The sequence below is a fragment of the Pseudorasbora parva genome, chromosome 16, assembly GCF_024679245.1.
Source record: "Pseudorasbora parva isolate DD20220531a chromosome 16, ASM2467924v1, whole genome shotgun sequence".
NCBI lineage: Eukaryota > Metazoa > Chordata > Actinopteri > Cypriniformes > Gobionidae > Pseudorasbora > Pseudorasbora parva.
In genome coordinates this window covers 32,984,151-33,009,424 of record NC_090187.1, presented here as the reverse complement: position 1 = coordinate 33,009,424, position 25,274 = coordinate 32,984,151, and the positions used below count along the sequence as shown (strand labels likewise).

General features: G+C 39.0%; 2 protein-coding genes across 7 annotated transcripts; one reads left to right on the top strand and one right to left on the bottom strand.

Annotated features, from left to right (window-relative positions):
• Window positions 1-4,248: 4,248 nt before the first annotated feature.
• On the bottom strand, window positions 4,249-11,053 carry nts (neurotensin). 5 transcript variants are annotated; one of them, XM_067420357.1, is made up of 5 exons: window positions 10,921-11,053; window positions 10,717-10,812; window positions 10,058-10,119; window positions 8,491-8,721; window positions 4,249-4,645 (listed from the first exon to the last, which is right to left on the bottom strand). In XM_067420357.1, exons 2-5 carry the CDS (start codon window positions 10,805-10,807, stop codon window positions 4,502-4,504), a joined length of 528 nt encoding a protein of 175 aa, XP_067276458.1. In that variant the 5' UTR covers window positions 10,808-10,812; window positions 10,921-11,053; the 3' UTR covers window positions 4,249-4,501. The 5 variants fall into 5 exon arrangements, with proteins under 5 accessions (XP_067276458.1, XP_067276459.1, XP_067276457.1 ...); XM_067420358.1 differs by having other exon boundaries at window positions 10,899-11,038; XM_067420356.1 differs by having other exon boundaries at window positions 10,983-11,032.
• On the top strand, window positions 8,968-24,811 carry rassf9 (Ras association domain family member 9). Of its 2 annotated transcripts, XM_067420355.1 has the most exons (3): window positions 8,968-8,978; window positions 14,521-14,628; window positions 19,996-24,811. In XM_067420355.1, exons 2-3 carry the CDS (start codon window positions 14,582-14,584, stop codon window positions 21,266-21,268), a joined length of 1,320 nt encoding a protein of 439 aa, XP_067276456.1. In that variant the 5' UTR covers window positions 8,968-8,978; window positions 14,521-14,581; the 3' UTR covers window positions 21,269-24,811. The 2 variants fall into 2 exon arrangements, with proteins under 2 accessions (XP_067276456.1, XP_067276455.1); XM_067420354.1 differs by lacking the exon at window positions 8,968-8,978 and having other exon boundaries at window positions 14,493-14,628.
• The last annotated feature ends 463 nt before the right edge of the window (window positions 24,812-25,274 follow it).

Genomic DNA, 25,274 nt, shown 5'->3' with positions numbered 1-25,274 from the left:
CAAATTATTCGGACCTCAGCAGCCCTTTGACTGATCTTACTAGAAAGGGGCTACCAGATACGGTCCAGTGGACGGAGCCGTGTCAACAGGCTTTTACCCAAGTAAAGGCTGCTCTATGTGGCGGGCCGCTGTTACACTCCCCTGACTTTTCTCTCCCTTTCTTGTTGCAGACTGACGCGTCGGACAGGGGGCTGGGCGCAGTCCTGGCCCAGGAGGTGGAGGGGGGAGAGCGGCCGGTGCTGTACATTAGCCGTAAGCTCTCCAAGAGGGAAGCTAAGTACAGCACCATAGAAAAGGAGTGTTTGGCCATCAGATGGGCCTTTCTCACTCTCCGCTATTACCTCCTGGGGCGGGAGTTCACTGTTCGGACCACGCTCCTCTCCAATGGCTCCACCGCATGAAGGATACCAACGCGCGGATCACCCGTTGGTATCTGGCTCTCCAGCCGTTTAAGTTCAAGGTGGTCCACAGGCCGGGTGCTCAGATGGCTGTGGCCGATTTCCTCTCCAGAAATGGGGGGGGGGGGGGGGGGGGCTGCAGGCCGGACGGCTCCCCGGCCTGAGTCGGGCGGTGGGGGTATGTGGCAAGGGGGGCGTGGTTCAGCGAGGTCTGCAGCGGGAGAGAGGGCCGCGGGACGAGCGGTAAGTGAGTGGGTTGGACGCAGATTAATAACACCTGTCTCTTGTTCTAGTAATGAGCGCGGAGACGGGATAAAACACCAGCGGAACCGGAGACCAGGGAGAGAGAGAGTCGGGCTGTTGATGCGACCCACTGAGATATCCGGAACCCGGAAGTGCGTGACCCGGAAGCGAAACTGAGCATATACAGAGACAGACACACGCTGAAGCGTGCACGTTGTGATTTGAGTTATTGAGAAAATAAAGAGCATCAACAGTCCTGCCGACCCCCGTGTCCTCTTCCTTCCTCACTATATCGAACTTGCTACAATAAGTTTTTTTTTAAAAAACATTTTTGTAACCTTCATTTTTAAGAATGTACTAAGTACCCAAACAAAACTCTATTTTAATATTTTATAAAAATATAAAGATTATATTTTAAATGTTTGATGGACAATTGTGTCCTGCGGTTTGTTGAGTAATAAGTGCTTCTTCTTTTCATGAGAACTCTTGATTCGGATCTGTTTTTACGTTGGAGGAGGTCATTTCAATTTGGTTCATTTCAAGAAGACAATAATTTCGATTAGTTTAGTTTCTCCTGTTAGAGGCTGTCACTTCTAAGCTGGGTAATACTGCCCATATGCAGGCCCTAATTATTTACTGTGCAGGCAGAGAACAAGGTCATGCTTGTTATACCATCATCCAATTCACACAATCAGATTCAATCCACACAATCAGAGATCTCACAAAGAGAACTAATCTCGTTCTTTCACAAGCAATTATCTTGATGTAACCGGCTGGTAGGAGATGCACCGCCCAGCCCAGATGAAGGCAATGACTTTCATTTTGCATCAGGCCCAGGATGCGGCAAAGATCCGTGGCTAAGTTAAACTGTCAATCTGTGCTTCTATTGGAAAATTTGAGCTAAATTAAAGCGAGCTCCAGCACTGGATTGTGGCCAAAACAATTAAGGAGCACTAGCATGGACACAACAGATGATGCTTAGAAGGACTGCATTTCCCCAGTGTCCATTCACATTCCATGACCTTTTTCAAAGAAATAAAGAATTGTGACATTTTTTGCATGAGTAAAGAATGCACAGACAGTTAACTGAAGTAGACAGCAACAGAATTCACTGTGTGACATATTTAAAATAATGTATTTTTATAAACATTCAGTATACATTACAGTTTACATTGAATTTACAGTGTTGTTGCTATTAGGCAAAAATCTACTATTGACTAAAACTTATTATAGAGAGAGAGAGAGAGAGAGAGAGAGAGAGAGAGAGAGAGAGAGAGAGAGAGAGAGAGAGAGAGAGAGAGAGAGAGAGAGAGAGAGGAGAGAGAGAGAGAGAGAGAGAGAGAGAGAGGATTTATTATAACATTTAGTATATCGTAATGTTGGAAAGACAGATGTCAGTTTGCTCAAATATCAAACACATTGCAGCACACCAGCAACCATCAAATACTCAGTGTTCTGTAAATACAGAGATATGTGGCTGTCTTCCTGTCTGTATTGTGTGGGACCTTGTCGAAGGACGCGCTGTTTTTCCCTAGACTTCAGCAGCAGGCAATAAAGTGAGTGACAAACAAGACAAGCAGCCATATGCGATATCAATGCCTGCAGAACTGGTAAAAAAAAAAAAAAAAAAAAAAGGGACTGCACACATGTGCACCAATACATTTTTTTTTCAAGTTCTACAAAGCCTGATAGTAATGCTTGTGATGTCCACTAACTGAAAACATCCACAGATATTAAGAGATAACTGTAAAAAACAAAAAACACCCTTTCCCTAGAGCCAATTTTCTTTACTTTCTACAGAATGACAATGTATTATTCCTCTCTATATAAATGGCACATTCCTCTGATTGCTTTAATGCTTATAAGATTAACATAACCAAAATATTTATTTTGGCATTACTGAAGCATAGAATTTATATTAATAATTCTTAGTCTCTAATTCTTTATTTGACATGTTTCTTGTATAACATGTCCTAATGCACTGGCATATAAAATTAAAAAATCGCATTATCACTTGTAAGGTAGCTTAACTTGCTTTCTATGAGGACCTTGTAAGAGTGTTGTAACACAGTTAGATAAGTTATGACCATAGGGGTGGGGATAGTTGTAACGTGTTACATGCTCCTATGATGAATCAGATGCATCTTCTTACCAGCTAAAAATATCTGCTTCAAGTGAACACACAAGTTTTTTGTGCACATTAAAATTATGCACATCTTGATGTTTCCATCCAGTGTTTTTTTATGCAATATCTCAAAATTCTCATAAAAAGAGGTGGATCTTGGAAACATAGCTAGTGACTGAACCCTTATGTGACAGGAATACAGCACACTTACACTTAAACAAAGGTTTTTTTTTTTTTTTCAAATTACCTCTGTGTTACATCTATCCCCAGCTACTGTTGCAACTCACCCCAGTAATAGGTAGATTGTAACAATTGAACTCTTTGTATTTGTCATTGTATGCTACACATCCAAATGAGTATTATCTGTAGCAGACAAATGTGGTTACAATGTATCAAAATCTGAGACGGCTACCACAAACAACCACTGAGTTACTGATACTCAAACAGAAAGTGTCACAACCATCCCCGGTCTGTCTCCCCTATTGCATTAGACTGTACTGCCATCTACTGGTGAACAGACTCTGATTACTTACTGGATTATCCGGAAACACCTTGTACACAACCATTTTTGCTTTTGTTTATATTTGTAATTTTGTTGATATATATCTACTATACGGTGAACTTATTAATAAAATGAATTGTATCAGGATCATTGCCAGTGCAGCAGCCTATACTGTGTCAAAAGGCCAAAGATAAATAGATTTGGTCTGAGTTGTTCAGCAAATTTTGAAGGCAATTACTTAGCTGCATTAGTATTTTTAATTAGCAGTGGGCAATTAGAGAAATGAAAACCAACAAGCTTTCTCTTTTCCATTTCATTAATGAAAGTGATGAGCATATAGCTCTGGGTTTGACAAATCATGGAACATTCATCAGGGAGATACTTTTTTTTGTTACTCATGAAATAAGTCAAATGTTCTTAATGGGGTTTAATGGAATACATTTCCCTGTTATTTTCCTAATTGCTTTGGCATGTCAGCTGGAGTCCAGAGTGTTTTATATGACATTCTATTACAGACCACATTTGAAACTGATTATGTATTTAAAAAGTAGGCCTATTGTTGTAAGGATGTTACACTATAGCAAAGTGCAAATGATTAGTTATTGTTCAGCTACTTGTCATATCAATCAATTTCAAAAAGGTGCCACGTAATTACCTTAAACTGGAAGTCCAAGCACAATAAGTAGCTTTATTTGGTTCCTATTCTGCTTGTTACAGTTTTAAAAACAACCTTTAAAAGTCATGTGATCCGTTTTTTTCAGACTTCTCCTCTTCTATCATGTGATATAGGTTAAAATATTTGTATGTTGTAATTACTTGTTCTGTGACAAGAATGAACCAAATATTACATTTACTGTGTATAAACTTACATATTTTAGTATTTTAATTATTATACTGTAGCAATTTAAAATCCTTCATGTTATATCATGTAAATCTGAAGAATACATCCTTCTGTGAAATAATAATAGATGTATCATAAATAGTTTTAATAAGTATGATTTAATTACATTGGAAGAAAAATACATTCAATAAATAAATATAATAAACTCTTGAATAGACTGCTGTTTTATTTACATGGTCCATCCCATAATGAAGAAGAAGGGATTGACTTCTGAATGACATAAATAACTAAAGGTGTAGCTAAAACAATTACCATATGTAATACTATGACAGTGAAAACAGACACATATTCACAAAATGTAAAAATGTCTTTCCATCTGTGGGTCTTGAGCATCAGTAATATACACTTCTTTTCAGAATGTACGGCCGTCTTGATTTATTGGTGCGCAGTTGCCTTTTTAGTATATAGGGAGATTTCCTCTTCAGTGGACTGTCGCTGTTTTTGTCCAGCTCTAGATATTCTTGGTCGTCTTGAAGCTGAAATGAAAGACATAATGTTTAAGCTGTTTCCCCCAGTGCCACTCTGATTATTACAGGGTTGAAAATCACAGCAATTGGGTGGACAATGCTGTCAATCAACTGACACGTCCAGGCTGTTACTAATCATTTCTCCTCAGAGCTCCACTGAAGTGTGCTTGAATGAGATGTATAACAGATGGAGTCTACTTCTCATAATGATAGAGGCCACACTTTAAAGCCAGGGTAATTTTTGTAATCTTTAATGACTTGTGAATTGACCCATGAACTGGAGATTTACCAAAATCTTGTGTCACTTTTAAGCAAGGCAATATACTCCAGATGTGTCAAGAAAATGGTTTGCAATCGGTGCTGTAGTGCTGTAGAATAAAAATGATCAGCTTGACAAGAATTTAAATGTAGCCTCCTTATGTTTTGTAATCATTTTGGCAGCATACAATATTTTTACAATATTGTATGCTGATCAATATTAAATGCTAAATCACAGGTGGGTGTGTGTTTGATCAGGGTTGGAGCTAAACTCTGCAGCGCATTGGCCTTTCAGGGCACGATTTAAACAGCCCTGCAATAGGTGATCTGGTGAATGCTAACTTTAGCCTGCTAGCATTGAAAGCATATGATCCCACCCTCCCTGCATATCACCATCTAAAGCCTCCTCCAAAACACATCAACGCGCACAGACCAGAAGCCAGACAACCAGAGACAAGGTTATTGGATTACATTATGTCATTCCCCGGTGAGTAAAGTGCTTACAGTACAGTGAGTAATAGTACTACAATAACAAACGTAACCAACTGTTTGCCTGCCATTCTCGCTCTGTCTGCACAGTGTACATGAACGTGTTGATGGCATATGATGTCTGCATGAACAGGCTGTGCAGTGGTATGCAAACACGCTGACTGATAGGGAACACATCATTTCATTCGGACCGAATGCTATGATTAAACAAACATTTTACGGTCATATGCCTTCTACAGACTATATATATTTATAAAAATACATTTAGATTACTTAAGATAGTGATTGCTATCATAATATAAGGAAATCTTCAACCAGCATAACAAAAAAATGTTTCTGTTGAGAATCACCTATTGCAACTTTAAAGGTGCACTTTGTACATTTTAGCGGCATCTAGTGGTGAGGTTGCGAATAGCAAATGCCCACCGCTCACCGCTCCCTTTTGAAGCACATGCTACGGTGGCAGACACAGGATAAAGATGCCATCTGAGACAGCAGAGAGTAGCTAGCACTCTGTAGAGCAGTTTGTCTGTTTAGGGCTACTGTAGAAACATGGCGGCACAAAATGGTGGCTTCACTCTAAGGGGACCAGTGGTGTGTGTAGATAGAAATGGCTCATTCTAAGGTAATGAAAACATAACGGTTTTTATCTTTATAGACCATATTGCATTTCTGTCAATAGATCTTCATAAACATTACACACTGCACCTTTATCATTTAAAAATGTATCCTAATGCACTGTGAACATGAACAAACAATGATCAGTTATTGATTATACATTTTTTTCTAATGTTAACAAAGAATAGTAAATAAAAATGTGCTCATTGTTAGTCCATGTGAGCTAATGAATTAACACTAGAAGTCCCAGAGAGCAGCCATTTGGCTTTTCTACCTATAAAACCCGCAGGACAGCCGATGGGCTGGAAGGCTTTAGGCTAATATCCTTAATCACCTGTGAACAGTTGCTTTTGTTATGTAAACAATGTGGGGCCATGCTGAGCCACTTCCAGGAAACTTGAATCTTAGGGAGCCATCTTAGGGAGAAATCAACACACATGTTTTTTTTTTCCTTTGTTGCTGAGATTTATTGATAAAAATAGTACAAAATAAAATAAAGAAACCAACCAAAGAAACCAATAAAGAAACCAACCATTTCATACAACATAATTTTACCATCCAGCTAGGTTCATCATTGATTACCCCTTCAAAGTCGGTCAGAAATCTTGGAGTAATCTTTGATGACCAGCTGTCCTTCAAAGACCACATCTCAGCCCAGTCATGCAGGTTTGCATTGCACAACATCAGGAAAATCAGACCGTTCCTTGCGGAGCATGCAACACAGCTTCTTGTCCAAGCCCTGGTCATTTCTAGACTTGACTATTGCAATGCGCTTCTGGCTGGACTTCCATCTTGTGCAATCAAACCGCTGCAAATGATCCAGAATGCTGCGGCACGCCTTGTATTCAATGAGCCCAAAATGGCTCATGTCACACCTCTCTTCATCTCTCTGCATTTTCTACCACTCGCTGCCTGGATCCAATTCAAAGCCCTGACTCTTGCTGGATCTTCCACAAGCTCAGCACCCGCATACTTTTACTCACTCCTACGAGTCTACACACCCACCAGAAGCCTTGAAGCCGATGGTACGGGCTGTCTCCTTGGTGACGCGGAGAGACAGATCAGCAGCCTTCCTAAGTTCTAAAATGTCCTCAGGAGAGGGACCTTCTCCCTCGTCTAGCTCTTTGAGAAGGTCGGCCTGGTACGCCTGCAAGTTAGACAACGTGTGCAGAGAGCTACCAGCCCGACCCGCCACCATATATGCCCTGCCCACCAACGCCGATGTGTCCCTGCATGGCTTGGTGGGCAGTAGAGCTTTTAGGGACGATGCCAATTCGGGTGACAGATAGCTTGCGAGAGGGGCGGGGCTCACGTGGTTGGCCGGCCTCATCAAAGACCGCCAACCGAGACCTTAGTACCCTGAGCGTCAGCAGCTCGCAATGACTGCAGGCGGCTCCCTCGAGAGCCACCTGAGCATGCTGAACGCCCAGGCACTGAACACATAGAGAGTGCGTGTCCACTCCCGAGATGTAGCGGGGACACGGATGCACGCACCTCTTAAACTCAGTGTTCAACATATTTATTTTATATATATGTTTCTAGGTCTCTTTTCTTTTCTTTTTGATATATGGGACAGACAACAATAAATAGACAGACAGTGCTTCAAATACACACACAGAGCGTTATTGCTGTAGAGCGATAACTGACGCTACAATGCGCCGGGCTCCCCTTTATAGCTTCCGGGTATGCCGTCACATCTACGTCATGACGTAGGACCAATAAAGATTGGACTAGTTTCATTCATACTTCAGACGCGTTCATGCTTAGGGAGTATCCCCAATTTCTTCGTTTCGACGCAGTGCTCGTTCCCTCGATATAGGGAACACCTAATAAATAAGATATTGTTATTTTCATAGCACTTTTACACACAATGAAACACTTGGCGGTGTTGATTCTAAAATTTAGAAACACAAACATAGAACCACAAAAGACCTGCAACATACCTGAGTGGTGAATTCATTGCGATCTGTGTGTCTAGCGGATAGAGGGGTTTCCCGGGAAATCTTGTTGACTGTGCCGAGGATGGTGGTTTTCCGGCTAATAAGTTTATGTGCAAGTGAATTGCCCGTGGTAACATTTCTACCCATGTCCATGTGAGACATGGTCAATCAAGTTCTCTGCTTTTAGCAGCCCTCCCTCCCCCACACATACAAACAAGCCACTAGCAACCATTCACACACACACCCCAAACCCCCCTGCAGATTGCTCAGGTAATGACCATATTTACACATGAATTGATGCTAATGATAGCCAAAAGACTAGCCAGTTAGCATCCAGTTGGCTAAAGGAGGGCTACAAATCTCTGGGACTTCTAGTGTTAATGTTAACAAATGAGATCTTATTGTGATTTTATTAAGTGACTTATTAAGTGATTTTAAATATTTCTTTTAATGCTGCTTTTTGCGTAAATCTGCATCAACTTAACTTTTTTTTAAGTTAGAGCATGCCAATTATTTATTGTCTTAATGTCTATGTGTGTCAATTCTCACCTCTCTAGGCTGCAGAACCCTGCAGAGATTCTGAAGCTCATGCATTTTGTCAAGTATATGTGCGAGGGTACCCGAAACCCTCTGCTCATAATCAGCCTGAACCTCTGCGTCCTCCTGCTCCTCCTCGGTGGCCCAGGCCTCCTGCCTCGACTCCCCGAGACTGCTCATCAACCTGCACACATCCTGCAGAGGCAGCTGCCACAAGGGGGCGATGTGCTTGCCCTGCTTTACCTGCACACACACCGTGAGAGAGCAAAAATGTTTACAATAACTCTCTCTCAGTGCTTTATTTCACCTTATATAAAAATCATAATGTCTCCAACAATTACTATTTTCTCAGTTCACTTGCAGGGTGCCAATACTGGATAAGTACATTTTGAGTTTTCTCTTTTCTCTTTATTGGCCTTCACAGCAGGATATGTCTAACAAAATCAAGGCCTGCCATGATATCTAGAAATCTGTTTTCAACCTGTGGGCTGTACGTTTGGGTAAGTCTTATATTACATTGTTCTTCAATAACACAATACCCTTTCAGTTCGTAAATCTGATATTAAAAAGAAATGTAAAACTTTTCAGTAATTCAAAAATATCAAACTGAAAGACTTTTCCTTGTTAAATAACAGAGGAAAATGGCACCTGTATAAGACCCTCAGGCTGTCGAGCTGCCATTAAAGTAACTCTATTTCACTACATTTAATTAGACTTGACCAGCTGACATTTTAAAAGCACTAGCCTTAAAGACATAATATTTAATGTACCTATTTAAATCATAATTATTCATTAACTCTGCAGTGGAGAGGATTTCTGTTCTGGAAGTTACAAAAGCTATCTTGCCAGAAATTGTGGTCAGGGTTAAAAACACCATGATGCTATGGATAATAGTCAGATGTGCTGATGATAGATAATGTGTGTTGATGCGTTGCAGAATATTGCTCAATGAACGAAGGCAGCTGAGCATCATTTTGGACAATGGCACATCATTTGGTCCACCAATAGAGCGTAAAAGATTAATCCATTTTGCTTTTTGAGTACACTGCTCCTGACTTGCTGCCTGAATCAATATTTTGTTACATTTAACATCACGTTGCATCTAAATTTATGGACCTCTGTACAGCATGGTATTCATCAAGACAATAACCATTTTTAGAATTATTAAGTGAATGAAGCAAACAAATAAATGTACTATAAATCCCAAAGCCATGTGCTATTCTATGAAATGGCCTCTCCAGCTAGTGATGTTAAAGTTAGCTGGTAAGGAATATTCTTTTGTACAATATAATCAGCTGTAATTGTTTTCTGTGAATTGTTCAACTTCAAATTTGAAAATAAAAATGCATAAATATAAATTTATCACAGAAATACATTAATATAGTTTTTTTTTGTTCTATTTTTCTGTACTGGTACCATGCTGTATTCATAAAACCCAAAACCATAAAATAACCATGACTTTCATTTAAAATTCAGCTGCCATAAAGTCAAAGGGCATATCTATATTGAGGGCCCGTATAAGGCCAGTGTTGCCTCTGTTGGCTCGCACTCAACAGGTGTTTTAAAAGCAATACTGTACCTTTGAAGTGAGGAGACTTCTCAGTACCTCTTCCTCTATTGCCCTTTTCCCCTCGTCTATATCTGAAGAGGAAGAAAACACACAGTGTTGACATGTTTTAAACGCAGGACTGTGAATATACACATCAAAAGTACAGATAAACTAGGCAAATTTCTTGTCTGCAGTAGTAAGTGTTTGAATTAAATTAGGTCTAAAGAAAAGGTAAATAAATGTTTTCAAGATAAGATACAACACTTGCCCAGCAATATCTATAAGGTTTAACATAAAAGAATTTTAGAGCTTTAAGTAAGTGACTTTCTTTTTTATTTCAAAGGGAAGTTGTGATTATGGCAAATATCAAAGCAGTTTCATCTTTATTCCTTATTCAGTACTTTATCTGTATTCAGTTTCTAATACAGTTATCCAAACATTATCAATTGAAAATGCTGATAATTTAAAATGCTGATAATTCTTGATATCCGTAAGATAAAGATGCTGTATAGTAAAACAAAGTCGGATCATAAAAGACATCATATTTTTAGTGTGAATATTAGCTACAGTATCAAAGACCGTCATCATAAAAGATTTATCTTCCAATATATTGGTCCTTTTGAATAGTAATTACATTTTGCTTACAAAGCAGAATATCAGTCAGTATAAAGTGATAAAAGTGCACCTACCTGAACATAGTCCATTACACAATAAAAAAAGGAGCATAACGGAGGTCAGCTGCATCTGCATTTTGTTGGTAGTCCCACAGTTTCTGCACATTCAAGCTGGGCCCAAGTCCATAGGGTTAAAGGTCATAAAATGGTATGAAAATGGATGGAAGAATAAGAGAGATAAGTTGTAAAAGAGTTACAGAGACAAGCAGAGAAAATTACAGCATCTCCTGCATTCGAAGTCACAAATCTCACGATGCTCTCTTCTTGGTTTCTTATCCAACCTGTTTGCTGTGTCTTCTCTTGGCTTTCTCTGAGGTGAAGTGTGGAATGGCGGGCTCCATTCCACCCGGTATATAAGAGCCTCTATGATGTCAGAGGAGCCGCACTATCGTTGCTACCCCTCCCGTATCCATCTCCATATCTCTCTCTCTCTCTCTCTCTCTCTCTCTCTCTCTCTCTCTCTCTCTCTCTCTCTCTCTCTCTCTCTCTCTCTCTCTCTCTCTCTCTCTCTTTCTCTCCATCCCTCAATTCATGCCCCCTTGTCCTGTGTCACGATGACATCAGCAAACGCCTCAGAAACCACTTTCATTGTTGACGTCAAAATGTCTACAAATGCTAATTTGATGTTCCTCCCTTCATTCTAAAGGAGGAAAAGTGGAGAGTAGAATTTATGATTCGTTTTTAGAAGTATGGTGATGTAAGATAAGAGATGATGGTGGATGCCTGAACTCATGGATATTAAGTCCTCAAACTGTACCAACCTTTGCCTTATTGTCCGGCATACTTTCCATTGTTATATGTTGCTCATACTGTGTTGAGATAAAATGTAAACAGTCCAAAGTGTGATTTTCAACCTTGAAAGATTCTTTTAGTACATTCTGTAATGTATTTACTTTTGATTGCTTCCAAAAACAAATATTCCACGCAGATAGGTTACATGATGGCCAATAACAGGGTTATATTAGTATATTATGAGGCATTATTGTTCGTCAGTATGGTAGAGACCAGTGAGGATTGTAACTGTTTGCAGTGTAAAACTAAAATAGCTTCCGAAAGACTGTCATGCACATTGATTTGCAGCGAACAAGTAACCCCTGACCTGGCGCATTTCGTATTGACGAAACAAAAGCGCAGAGGACGCAGCAAAGCGAACGGTATCAGTTTAAGCAATCAAAAAGAGCTACAGGAGTGAAATCACTATAACACATGGCCACCGACCTGCTGTGGTTACAGTAGAAGTTTGTAAGACTCTTTACAGGACAAATAGAAAATAAAATCATATTTTCTTGACTAAAATGTTATTAAATATCCATGTTTGCTATTGGTGTTACAGCCCATTCCAGTAGTGTGGAACATTTCATATTATTTTATGGCCCATTTAACAAATCAAATCAAACCAAATCACATTTATTTGTATAGCACTTTTTAAAATGCTAATTGTTTCAAAGCAGCTTCACAGTTTTAACAGGAAGATAATGCAACAGTTTTTGATTCGGGTGTGCAGCCACTCTGGTGAAAACGGTGATGTTATCCAGCTAATTTCAATTATCATATAGTGTCAATGTGGGCAGATTGGTAAGTTGAAATGTAGGTGTCCCCAACTGAGCGAGCCAAAAGCCAAAGGCAATGGTGGCAAGAAACCAAAATTCCTTCAGGGCCAGAATGAAGAACAAACCTTGGGAGAAACCATGCTCTAACACAAACTGTTGACTATTGCACCCAAAATTCCTGTCTCGAAAAATTAGCATATCATGAAAAGGTTCTCTAAACGAGCTATTAACCTAATCATCTGAATCAACTAATTAACTCTAAACACCTGCAAAAGATTCCTGAGGCTTTTAAAAACTCCCAGCCTGGTTCATTACTCAAAACCGCAATCATGGGTAAGACTGCCGACCTGACTGCTTTCCAGAAGGCCATCATTGACACCCTCAAGCGAGACACAGAAAGAAATTTCTGAACGAAAAAGCTGTTCCCAGAGTGCTGTATCAAGGCACCTCAGTGAGATGTCTGTGGGAAGGAAAAAGTGTGGCAAAAACCGCTGCACAACGAGAAGAGGTGACCGGACCCTGATGAAGATTGTGGAGAAGGACCGATTCGAGACCTTGGGGGACCTGCGGAAGCAGTGGACTGAGTGTGGAGTAGAAACATTTAGGGCAACTGTGCACAGGCATGTGCAGGAAATGGGCTACAGGTGCCGCATTCCCAAGGTCAAGCCACTTTTGAACCAGAAACGGCGGCAGAAGTGTCTGACCTGGGCTATAGAGAAGCAGCACTGGACTGTTGCTCAGTGGTCCGAAATACTTTTTTCGGATGAAAGCAAATTTTGCATGTCATTCGAAAATCAAGGTGCCAGAGTCTGGAGGAAGACTGGGGAGAAGGAAATGCCAAAATGCCTGAAGTCCAGTGTCAAGTACCCACAGTCAGTGATGGTCTGGGGTGCCATGTCAGCTGCTGGTGTTGGTCCACTGTATTTTATCAAGGGCAGGGTCAATGCAGCTAGCTATCAGGAGATTTTGGAGCACTTCATGCATCCATCTGCTGAAAAGCTTTATGGAGATGAAGATTTGGTTTTTCAGCACGACCTGGCACCTGCTCACAGTGCCAAAACCACTGGTAAATGGTTTACTGACCGTGGTATTACTGTGCTCAATTGGCCTGCCAACTCTCGTGACCTGAACCCTATAGAGAATCTGTGGGATATTGTGAAGACAAAGTTGAGAGACGCAAGACCCAACACTCTGGATGAGCTTAAGGCCGCTATCGAAGCATCCTGGGCCTCCAGAACACCTCAGCAGTGCCACAGGCTGATCGCCTCCATGCCACGCCGCACTGAAGCAATCATTTCTGCAAAAGGATTCCCGACCAAGTATTGAGTGCATAACTGAACATAATTATTCGAAGGTTGACTTTTTTTGTATTAAAAACACATTTCTTTTATTGGTCGGATGAACTATGCTAATTTTTTGAGATAGGAATTTTGTGTTTTCATGAGCTGTATGCCAAAATCATCAGTTTAAAACAATAAAAGACCTGAAATATTTCAGATGGTGTGCAATGATTCTAAAATATATGAAAGTTTAATTTTTATCATTACATTATGGAAAGTAATGAACTTTTATCACAATATGCTAATTTTTTGAGAAGGACCTGTACCTGTACAAGGACCAGTAATTCAGATTGTAGCAGATACATACGTATGATATCAGCAGAGATACAATGCAAAATTAGGATATAAAATATCTGTTTGCTAAATCAATCTAGTGGGTAGGTTTTAACATCAACACTCTTTTGTATTTAATTTGAGCAGTTTGTAATTCATTTAAATATTTAAGCTTAGTTTATATGTCTAAATAGTAGCAGATGTGAATAATAAATTAGGTTAAGACAAATATTCTTTTAAAAATAAAGGTCCCTAAATATTTTTCTAGTGATCTTGTTGAAGAACCATTTTGGTAACACTTTATTCTACATTCCCTATGTACTAGGCACTAACACAGAACCCTGAACCCTAAACCTAACCTTAACCCATTCCTTACCCAGTACTTTCTTAGAATAGTAGGCTACACATAAGTGCATGTGCTGTAACGTAGAAATATAGACAAAACAAAAAACAACACTCCCGGTTCACAGTGCTACAGGACAACAAAGATGCTATCACACAATCATCAGTTCCACACAGTTCTCCGAAAGGCGAGTGTTGTCGCCTCCCTCCGTGTGAAGTGGGCCGGCCCTGTTTGAAACTCCTCTTACTTTGAAGCTCGCAAGTTGTACAACTTTTTCCACGACCAGCACTTCAAGTGGTACTTTCTTGATTAGGTTTATGCGCTTCGTCCTGTTGCACAATGCCTTGGATCTGACCTGTGGATATTGACGCGCGATGGCTCCATTTGGAAAAAACTTTCTGAAGGCGCGTTTGAAGAACAGGTATGATTCAAAGCATCCATTTCATTTGATGTTGCACCACAGACCTGTAATGGAATATATATAAATGTAGTTATCAGGTAGAAAGCAAGAAGCAATTTAATATGTGTTTTTTCCCCTCAGAACCGCTTGTAGTATTTATTGCTATAGACTGTAAACTCTCGTCACTGTAACAACACTCAAGTGTTTCGCTGCATGGTCGCAAAGAGTCGAGTTACACTAATGCTGTTGTTCTGCTTGCTCTGGTGCCTTTCTAGGATGCAGGTAGCTGGCGTTAAGTAATGCCAAATGAGTGTCTTTTTTTGGTCTAAATATTAAATCCTGTATGACGACGGATGTGCGTGAGTGTTTGATGAAATGAACTGGACAGGCTTAATGTTGTAATGTGGTGTGGTGTTGCAAGTATGTTTAACTTATTTATTTTGTTTAATCTATTATTAGATCTATGTAGGCTAATATCTATATCATGTAGCATTATTTTTGTTTTAACGTGCTAGTTTAGAGAAAAGCTTGTAATTTGGGTTTTTACAAGTGAATCATTCTGGGTGTAAAAAATTAAGGAGGTCCAAGAACAGATTTTGGGAGTTTTTAAAAGTATATATATATTTTTTAATTACAAGTATATATGCATTATAAACAATATTTCAGTAAACAAAAGTTAGAGTGTGCTAAATGTTTACACGCAGAAATTTGCTTGGGTAACCATAGCATCCACCATACACATCGCTGTCGGTATCGAATATGGTAAACAAAATTGAGTTTTGCCATTGTTTGTAATGTCTTTAGAGACCTAAAAAAAAAAAAATTAATTATTATGGCAAAATCATTAGTTCTAGATTAAAAGATCTTCAGTAGGCTATAGGTTGAGGGGTAGCAAGACTCTTGGCGTGAAGAATAAAAATGTATTTTAATTTGCATGATGAACTTAATTTAAGCCCATAAATTACTGACAGATTTTTTTTTTCACACTTTGAAGTGTCTGTCATCTTGCAATTTATTTTAAGTGTCCTAATTTACTTTTGATGTTTATGTGTCAGTGTTTCCATGTAGTCTAAATTGTTAATTATTTAATAGTGTGTCTGTTTGTTGTGGTGCTGATTAAAGAGGGCTTTCTCTTAGATACATCAGGGTTTGTGTTATGTTTTGCCAGATTTTTCCTCTTTTTATTTATGTATGGTCTGTGCAGTGTATTTTTTTTTTTTTTTTTTTCTCTCAGCAAGACATTTAGTTGTCCTTACCAGTCTAAGTTTAAGCTTCTTAGGGGGCATTATGCTGTAAAATCACCTTTAAAGCGTAAGCCAACTGTAATTATCTCAAATGTTCAGAGGGAAATCTAATCAAAGGTAATCTAACACTTTGTCTGCTTTATGTGGTCCATACAGAATGACATTCTAACGGTTGATTTATACATGGTTTAATTAATATACATGCTTTATTTTGTGAACGTATGCTAACAGCGACAGAGGTGGTTATTACACTTAACTAAATTACCTCAGCTTGCCATAATTGTGTAGGTATTTTAGTGCATCATATCACTCTGTTAAGGCCTGATAACCTTCTAGCAGCATTGCGATTTTTAACCTTTACTTTGCTTTACGAGAACTGTTGAGCCAAACTTCTCTACCTAAAATGTAATGAAAATGACATGGTGGCTTAACAGATAAGAGATCTTTCGGAAAATCAGGCTTGTTCCATAAAATATCTCATGCTTTTAAGACAGGTCTCTATTTGACTGTGGATACATAACTACCATTTCTGCCAATCTCGTGTTAGTCTTGAGTATCTATGGAGTAGTATTGCATCCTTCATATTTCTGAAGAGTTTTTAGTTTTATCATATTAATAAAAGACAGATACGCTTTACCGATTCTTCCCAAAAACTGTCCAACTCGTGAAGACGCGCTGTGGGCGGAGTCACACTACATCATTGTGTGAATGGATAACTTTTGATTCTATTCGTTTGTGTTGTTTACGTTATATGCACTTACGCGCCGATTGCCAACAAAACACATTTAATGCAGTTTCACTCACCGCCGGTTTTGACTCATAACCGGGAAAAAACGCTGTTTCCTTAACACTAAGTTTCCTTAACACCTCACAACCAAAAAACACTTCTTTAGTGATATTGTTGATTTCGTGGTCTAAAAACAAAATGACAGCGCTGCCGACGACAGGCTTCCATAACACAAACGAAGCTTATTGACGCACATGCTCTTGCCTTTACTCTGGTTGATGTGCGCACGCGCTCAGCCGGGTGAAGTCCATACAAGGAATTTCACACTTTATGATGTCACAAAGGGCCATACTCGAAATAAAGTGTGTATTTGCCACAGAAATACTCTTACAGAACTTTTACAGAAAAGTTTTTCTAAACTTTGGCCGTGTTTAGCATGAGAATCCAGACCTTTAACAGTGTAAAAAATGTTAGCATTAGAAATCCCCCTCCCCCTTTAACATTATACAGTGAGAATTTGCCTCTGTCATGTTCACATGTGCCCACTAAAATCGCTCTGTCCTGTCAGATACCTGTTAATGAATCATTTCACTCAGACAGTACACATGATCTTACAGCTGCTCTAACTTACATGGTCATAAATGTCACATGAGGATTTATTATTTACAACTTTATCTAAATGTATTAATATAAAAGACAATGAATTTTGTTAATTAGATATATCATTGAACCCACACATCCTTACTAAATAAATGTTTAATTTCCCCAAGCTCAATTTTGTACAGCCTAATAAACCTTGATAGACTGACTCTTAAGGAGATTATGTTCCTTGTCCAGAGTGTGTAGAATGATACAGCATGTTCTCTGTAGTCCGGTGATCATGTCTGGTGGCATGGTTTGTTTTTGCTCCATGGGTTGAGAAGCAGATTGTTCTGTTCTTTTCACCTTCAGTGCTTCTCTGACAATGTCTCTGGTGTTGTGATTATTAGGGTACAACAGATAAATCAAATCTACATTTCAGAGCAAGCTTTTGTTTTATGCAGTTTGGACTAACTTAACCATCACAAAGATACCACTATGTTAGTGGTATGACAGTTTATACATTTGTGGTACAGAATTAACCAGTTCTTTGCAATATTCATGAAACAGACATTTATAATGTTCCATTATCTCACAATACATGAACTTGTTGGCAGGATGTATGTAACAGGATGCTGCTGGTCATCATTGATTTTCCCACAAGGCAAACACAGGTGCTTCCATTCCCCCTCATTTGTTTCCTGTACTCATGACAATTTTGGAAAAGACTAAATAAAATAGACCATTTCATGAAACAATGTTGAATTCCCATTGTAGACTATTCTGACATGTCATGTTGCAGACTCAGTCAACAAGCTCTTTAAATGGATCAGAATTGTATAGAAAGCCAAGGAAGCACATTGTTAACCGGTTGAGTGTAAATGCTTGTATTGTATTGTAGCATATTGTCAATTTCAGTGTAATACATTTGACATGTGTGAACAAGCCATGGCACTTTTATTTGCTTATGTATTGTAAATGCTAGGGTTGCACACTTCTATTATGGTGTCATAGGGATGATGTCATATGGAATTACTAGCACAGGTGTGAAAATAACATTGTATACAGTACATTTAAATTATATCATACCCAATTGAACAAATGGCAAGCTTTTATTTAGTTTTGGACTAAGATAAAGGCCTTTAACCAACCATACACAATATATTAAAGCATTACGTCAGTTTGTCTTTCCGTATACAAGCAGTGTATTAGGTGGTCTACTATGTGAATAGTTCAACTATTTACTTTTGCGTGGAGTAGCAGCAGGGTCTTCTAAATATTAACTTACTACCTGCATTCTTGCGTATATATTGCCTTCTTCTGAGGTCATTTATTAAAAAACAATTATTAATACACCACTTGCATCATGCTGATGTTAGTTCAAGTGTTCGTTCTTTAAAAAATTTGGGGTTATTACAGGTATTTAATACTGTAAAAACGGGGGTGTGATGATATGATTGACAGCTTCTCTGAGCAAAGTGCACACTGAAGCACCAATGGGCATTTTTTCGGAAACTTCTGGAGGACATTGGTGCTCACTCTTTACAAATAAAAAATTCAGTAATAAGACTATTTATTTAGTTATTAAATAAACATTACCTCAGTATTTGAAATGTTCTTTTCATAGCTTTTAATGTTATTAGTCATACCTGGTCGTTTGAACTGAGAGGAATGAAAAATTATGAAACAACCATTGTAGATAATTGAGAGTAGGATACATTTGTCATGAAGCCTTTTGCTCATCTGAATAATGTTAGCCATTTAGTGTGTCATTAACATCTAGGGAAGTGAATCTATCATCAGCAGTGTCAAGTACAGTTATGACTGTTGGAAGTACAGTATGTGAGCTTTGTATTTCATCCCATTCCAGATTTGATTGTAATAATGAAACAAGCCACTCAATCTGTCCATTACAGTGGTTTACCACACATTTACCACTAAAATCCTCTTTAATTGTGATGGAATCAGTATAACACACATCATTTTTCATCATAGTATTTCCTTTTATGTAAAAAAAGAAGGGGAAAAAAACTGCTTCTGTATTATAATCAAGTCAAACTTTATCTACAGAGCCCAATTTTACACAACTTTAGTTGATAAATATAAGAGAATATAAAAATTAAAAAAACAAACAAACAAAAAAACTATATAACATCCAATGATGGAGAGGCCCTAATGTTCAGAGATAGATGGTTCCAGAGGTTAGGGTGTACCACAGAGAAATACTAGAGTCCAATAGATTCATTATTAATATTAAAGGGAGTGTATGTAAGATTGTGGCCAAAACTGGTACTGCAATCACTTTCAAATGACTGTAGAGCGGTGTATCCCCTCTCCCCCTCCCCCCTGACTCAAGGTTGCCAGATAGGCTGCAGGAATGTTTGTAGCTGCAGCTGTGGTAACTAGAGCAGAGCTGGCAACCCGGATGCCAAACATCCAACTGACTTTGTGATTGGTAGATAGGTGGAGGGCGGGGCTTCAGGCCAAAACACATGTCAACATCAGTTGAGGGCTGCAACAACAACTTTTAAATGGCAATATCCTGGCCGGACTACTGTTGTCAGTGATATAAGTATTTGAAATTAACATGATTTCTTAATGTCAAGTGACACATCATGGCCATTTTATGATTAATTAAAAGACATTTCTTACATACAGTTCCTTTAACATTATAATAATGAACAATTTATCCACCTAGTTCATATCGTTCATGACTGTTATCCATTTCATACCATTTAATTATTTGTCTTTACTATGGTCATTTTATATAATATAGTCATGAAGGACACTTGTGATTGTGGTTGATTATAATACATACTTGTTATATCTCTTTACCAGGTCTAAGGTTGTAGAGGAGACGCCAGGGAAGGAAATCCAGGTGCTTGTGTGTCACGAAGAAAAAGTAGTCTGTGGTGTGACCAAGCACACAACCTGTGCAGATGTAGTTACAGCTTTATTGGAGGACCACAAGACTATACCAGAGAGTAAGAGGCTCTTAGATGGGGAACCTAAAGACTTCTGCATCCTAGAACGGTGGAAGGGTTTTGAGAGAGCACTGCCACCTCTCACTCGAATCCTCCGGCTATGGAATGCTTGGGGCGATGAGAGACCTTACATACAGTTTGTCCTCATAAAGACAAGTGATTTTGTGCCATCATCCAAGGGAGCAAAGAGGGCCTCAAAGTCTCGGGGAGCGAGGTCCAAGAGATGGGACCAAGGACCTGCACAGTATGCCAAGATTGTATCTGTTGAGAAGCAAAAGCGCATGGTGAAGAAGGCCTTCCGTAAATTGGAAAAAATCCAGAAAGGAGAGACATCCGAGGGCTCAGAGGAGATCAACAAGCTTGTATGGTTGATCATCTCCCAGGATCAGACCATCCGTCAGCAGTTTCACCAGATGCGTGAGCTAGACTTGGAGATTGAACATGCAGAGGAACAACAGAGCAACAGCCCCACGCCTCGCTCCAGCATCACCGAAAGTGATGGCGGCCAATCGCTGTCCATGTCCCAATTTGACAACCAGCTTCACGAGTACCTGTACACCAGTGATGGAATCGAGGAACTGGAACTACATGTATGTAGGCACCAAGAACTTATTGACCAGCTCTCTCGAGATATTGACTTGGAGCTGAAGAACTGGACTTCAGATTTAGAGGATTTAAAAGGTGCAGCAGCTGCTTGTCCAGAACCAGAGCTAGAACCCAACCTCTCATTGTCCTCCTCAGATCTCATGGAGTTGGAAAGCTTACGCAACGAACTAGAGACAAGCATGAGAGCTGGGCTTTCCCTCCATGTCCAAATGCAGGAAATTGAGAAGGAACTGCAGCGAAACAAAACAGCCCTGCAGTCCCAGAACCAGGAGTACCAGCATCTAGTTGCCCAACTCGGTGCACTTGAGCTGGGCGCCTGTCCAGACCAGCCTAGCCCTGTATCTCTGCAGAGCCAGATCAGGGCCACTGTCTCTCAACAGACAGCAGGCAAGGTCAGACAGACATGCTCCCCTACAGATGCAATAGACACGGACTCAGACACTGGAATAAGCTCTACTCACAGTCAGGACTCACTGTCGCCCTGTGTAGACAGGTCGCCTCCTCTGAACACGGATGTTTGAAGCTTTTAATTGTTTTAAATATATACATGCTTACTGACTAAAAAAAAGGAAATAAAAGAGCTTAAAGGGATGGTTCACCTAAAAAAAAAATGTTGTCATGATCTACTCACCCTAATGTTGCGCCAAACCTAAATGAGTTTCTAGCTATTTTAAAGAATGTTGGTAACCAGACAGTTGACAATAGCTATTTACTTCCATAGTTTTTTCCAACTATCCACAACTTTCCTGCAAGTCTTAGTGGGCGTGGCCATGACACTGGATACTTCTGGTTGACGGTATCTCAGTTCCGGTTTAGCACACATAACAGTTATGCTGCGTTCACACCAGACGCGAGTGACGCAAATAAATAGTGCTATTCGCGCAAAGTTGGACGCGTAAACATTTTGAATCCATTCGCTTCTTTCACTAAACAACAGACGTGAATTTGCGTCATGGGAGGGGCTTCTGCCAGGCAGCGGCAGTCATCAGAAGGACGACCTGAGTTAAGGCTGCTCTCGCCGGGGTTAATGAGCGCTGAGCGCCTGGGTCTCACACCTCCGAAACCTTGCTTCTATAAACTATGCAACATAAACGGACCCGTTTGACATGTTGCCTAGCACCCTACGCACTCCATTCAATGCCCAACAAACTTCAAATAAACTCAAGAATTGTGATGTAGAAGTAATACTTGTAATTGTTGAAATGTTCATGTCAGACATTGTCAATAGACTTTTTTTTCATCAGCATGAAAATAGATGCATGAACTTCAATGAATTTAAATGCATTGTAATAAAAATTAACATTTCATTGCTGTAAATGTAATTATTGAGTTTATATATTAGTTTAACCCATTTAAAATACTGCAGTAAAACTGTATAATATTTTGCAAGGGGTATGTTTATTGTTTTCAATAATTTAAAGATTTAATGTGTAGCAAGACCGCTCTAACAGCCTAACGTTACTGTCCAAATAGAGACCTGCACTCCCGCGGGACCCAGCACAACCGAGTGCGGCGCGGGATAATATTTGATGGGTGAATGCGGATGCGGGTGAACAAAATAAATAACTAGAAACAAATAAACCTTTATTTATAATAAAATAAAATCGATTTGCAGGCGCATGGATGGCAACTCTCGCGTGGTTCATAGGAACAGCCAAGCCTACCACACAGTGGCAAAATGTCTCCGCCGCATAAATCAGGTGAACCGCTTAGTGCTACAGATATTAGTAAGTTCTTGTAAGATAGTCAGATCCATGCTACCATCTGGGACATGTGATCATTTTGCCTGAAGCGTTGTTTTAAAAGTCTACTCCTGAATCCTGATAATACAACCAAGCGTTCAGCTGAGAATAGTATAGACTTAAACCGGAAGTTCGTTACCGGCTTGTTCTACGTTGCCATAGCGATCATGGGAAAGGTCAGAGTTCGGGAAAGTTGTGGATAGAAGACAATGGCTACTGTCAACTGTTTGATTACCAGCATTCTTTAAAATATATATATGAATTTTTTGTGTTCAACAGGAGAAAGAAATTCATGCAGGTTTAAAAACAACATGAGGGTGAGTAAATTAAAGATTTTCATTTTTGGGTGAACTATCCCTTTAAAAGGCTACTTCACTCAAAAATGACAATTCTGTCATCATCAATAAAAATATTTTGAAGCATGTTGGTTACCATACAAATAAAGGGTTTTATTTTTTTCCCAAACATATAATTTTAAAAGACATGAGTAAATAATGACATAACTGTGGTGAACTATCTTTTTAACATTTGTTATACTGTTATACTGTTTCAGATGTGAATGAATTTTTAGTCATCTTATGTTTGACATCATCAAAATGTTAAAAAATTTCAAAAAATTCCCAATAAGCTGATAAAAAAATAATTGTTGAGTTTCATCTTAAAAATTAACCCATATTCTGTTTATTTTTAAAATCCTGCTGATATTTATGAAGCCTATATTTTCCACAATTTTAACTATTTTTGTTCAGTTTATAAAAAAATATAATATTAAATGCATTGTACAATTGTGTAAATAGCAATATAAAATAAATGTTTAGCTATATGAACAAGATACTATAAAAAAGTACACTTGTTTTATATTAAAACAAGCTTTTATATAGACGTTGTATATAAGCTTTACTTTTTAACCTGTTTTTTAATGTTTAGTATAAACAGGTGACTGCACAGATATTATATATTGAGTTAAAAAATACTGAGATAAAAGCTATCACATATGCATAATTTATTTGTTTTTCTCTTTCAAACTAAATTGATCGGTATTCAAATTCATTTGAATCTTTAAGTCTTTTTAGAATAGCTAAAATGATGTGATGACATTTCCCTCGGTGCTTTTGCAATGTAAGATGTGTTATCAACATGAGTCGCACACTGCGACTCATGTTCCCTTCACAGCTAAAGTGGGTTGAAACGGCACTCAGAGAAAGAATCCATTCTGACACTAATACAAACACAAGTAAGGAATATTTGAATTCTAATGGGAAAACTGTTCTACATTTTTTTTTCAGTCGTTGCCAGTAAAAAGACATTTGAGCCCTTTTGCTTCAAGTAATTGCTTCGCTCTTTCTTTAAAACCTGCAAACAGTAGAGACTTAGAAGTACTATTAGACTGCCGTCTCATTGCTTCATTGAATTAATGCAGGGTCTTTAATGCCAAGTTCCTGAAGGGTAACAACGTGTTACGCTGCTGTCATTCAGCGTGACTCATAACAAATGGGATTTTAAAGAAGGCTCCATTTTGTAATGCAAAACAAATGGGTTTTAAACAGTTGCATTATGCAGCGGGCCTTGGTATTCAGAGGGTGTTAATGAAGCCTTGCTTCATTGGATCCTTCTGAGTGTCGGCTTCGCACTGAGATAATAACCAAATTCCCCCTCATTGGCTCTGATCCCACACAGCACCCCATGTAGGGTGTTGCCAATACAAAGTCCGAGGGCTCTTTAATGTCTTCACTGCCAGCGTCGTGACTTGTTTACCTCCACTGTCAATTCATGAGGAACCCGAGAGCTGCCAGTACTCTGCCACGGCAGTAATTTCCTGTGCGAAAATGGCAATTACTGACTTTTATCTCCTGCTACTGCTGTGGTATTTCCAGCACTAACAATTAAACCAGCCAATTGTTGAAAACAGTCCTTTACGATTGTGTCAGGGCAGCTCCCCCATGTTGAACTTTCAATTATGTGGACTGTGGCATCTCGCAGGCCATTTATCCGTGAAGTTGCATGGGATGGACTTTACATGCTGGCAAGTCATTTTAACCACCAAGGCCGTCATGTAACAAGACACTTGTATTTTCTTTGACTAGATCAAGGAACCCATTCTACTCAACTTCATAAACATAATGTTGTTTCTGATCCAACAAGTGATTGGATCATCTTAAGACAAAATAGTCCTGCCGCCTGCTTGCTACAATCTTCAAAAACAAGTCACATTATCTTGTCAGTTTGCCTTGACATTTCCCGAATGGCTGAGGTTTTTTTCCCCCCACTTAAGTCAGTGATTTGTATGTTAATGTTTCTCTCATACAAACCAGTGAGTTCTGAACTTGTACCAAAGAGCAAATAAACTAATTTTAGGATCTCTTTTAGTCTGAGTCACTCTATCTTTTTGCCATTGTTCAGAAGAAACTGTGTGGGTGATCGTGTATGTTAACAGGATTATGGAAACCGCAGAATTGCCAGCTTGACAGTAAAACGCAGTTCTTTTGTTTGTAATCTCATAATTACATGTTGAAAGCTATAATAAAAAAGTGTTAAAGGGTACCATTTCAAGTGGATAAGAGCATGTTGTACAAAAAACCATCCTTATGTAAATGGCTAGCTGATTTTAGTTGATATCTCTGTTAAAACAACTGAAATGCTTAAAATGTCAAATAGAAACATGCACATGGTATTTCACTTGGCATGCTGAAGTTAACTTTGCAACTTATCTGCAAACATGTTTTATAGAGTTTTTCAGGCTTGTGTCAAGAGCGCCCGTATGTTCAAAGCATTCAGGGCGAAACTG

Coding starts and splice junctions, on each gene's coding strand:
- nts (XM_067420357.1), bottom strand. CDS start 10,807: ATGTGCAGAAACTGTGGGACTACCAACAAAATGCAGATGCAGCTGACC. Junction 10,120..10,716: donor GTGTAATGGACTATGTTCAG/GTAGGTGCACTT, acceptor CTTCCTCTTCAG/ATATAGACGAGGGGAAAAGG. Junction 4,646..8,490: donor GGGTTCTGCAGCCTAGAGAG/GTGAGAATTGAC, acceptor CTTTCATTTCAG/CTTCAAGACGACCAAGAATA.
- rassf9 (XM_067420355.1), top strand. CDS start 14,582: ATGGCTCCATTTGGAAAAAACTTTCTGAAGGCGCGTTTGAAGAACAG. Junction 14,629..19,995: donor AAGGCGCGTTTGAAGAACAG/GTATGATTCAAA, acceptor TCTCTTTACCAG/GTCTAAGGTTGTAGAGGAGA.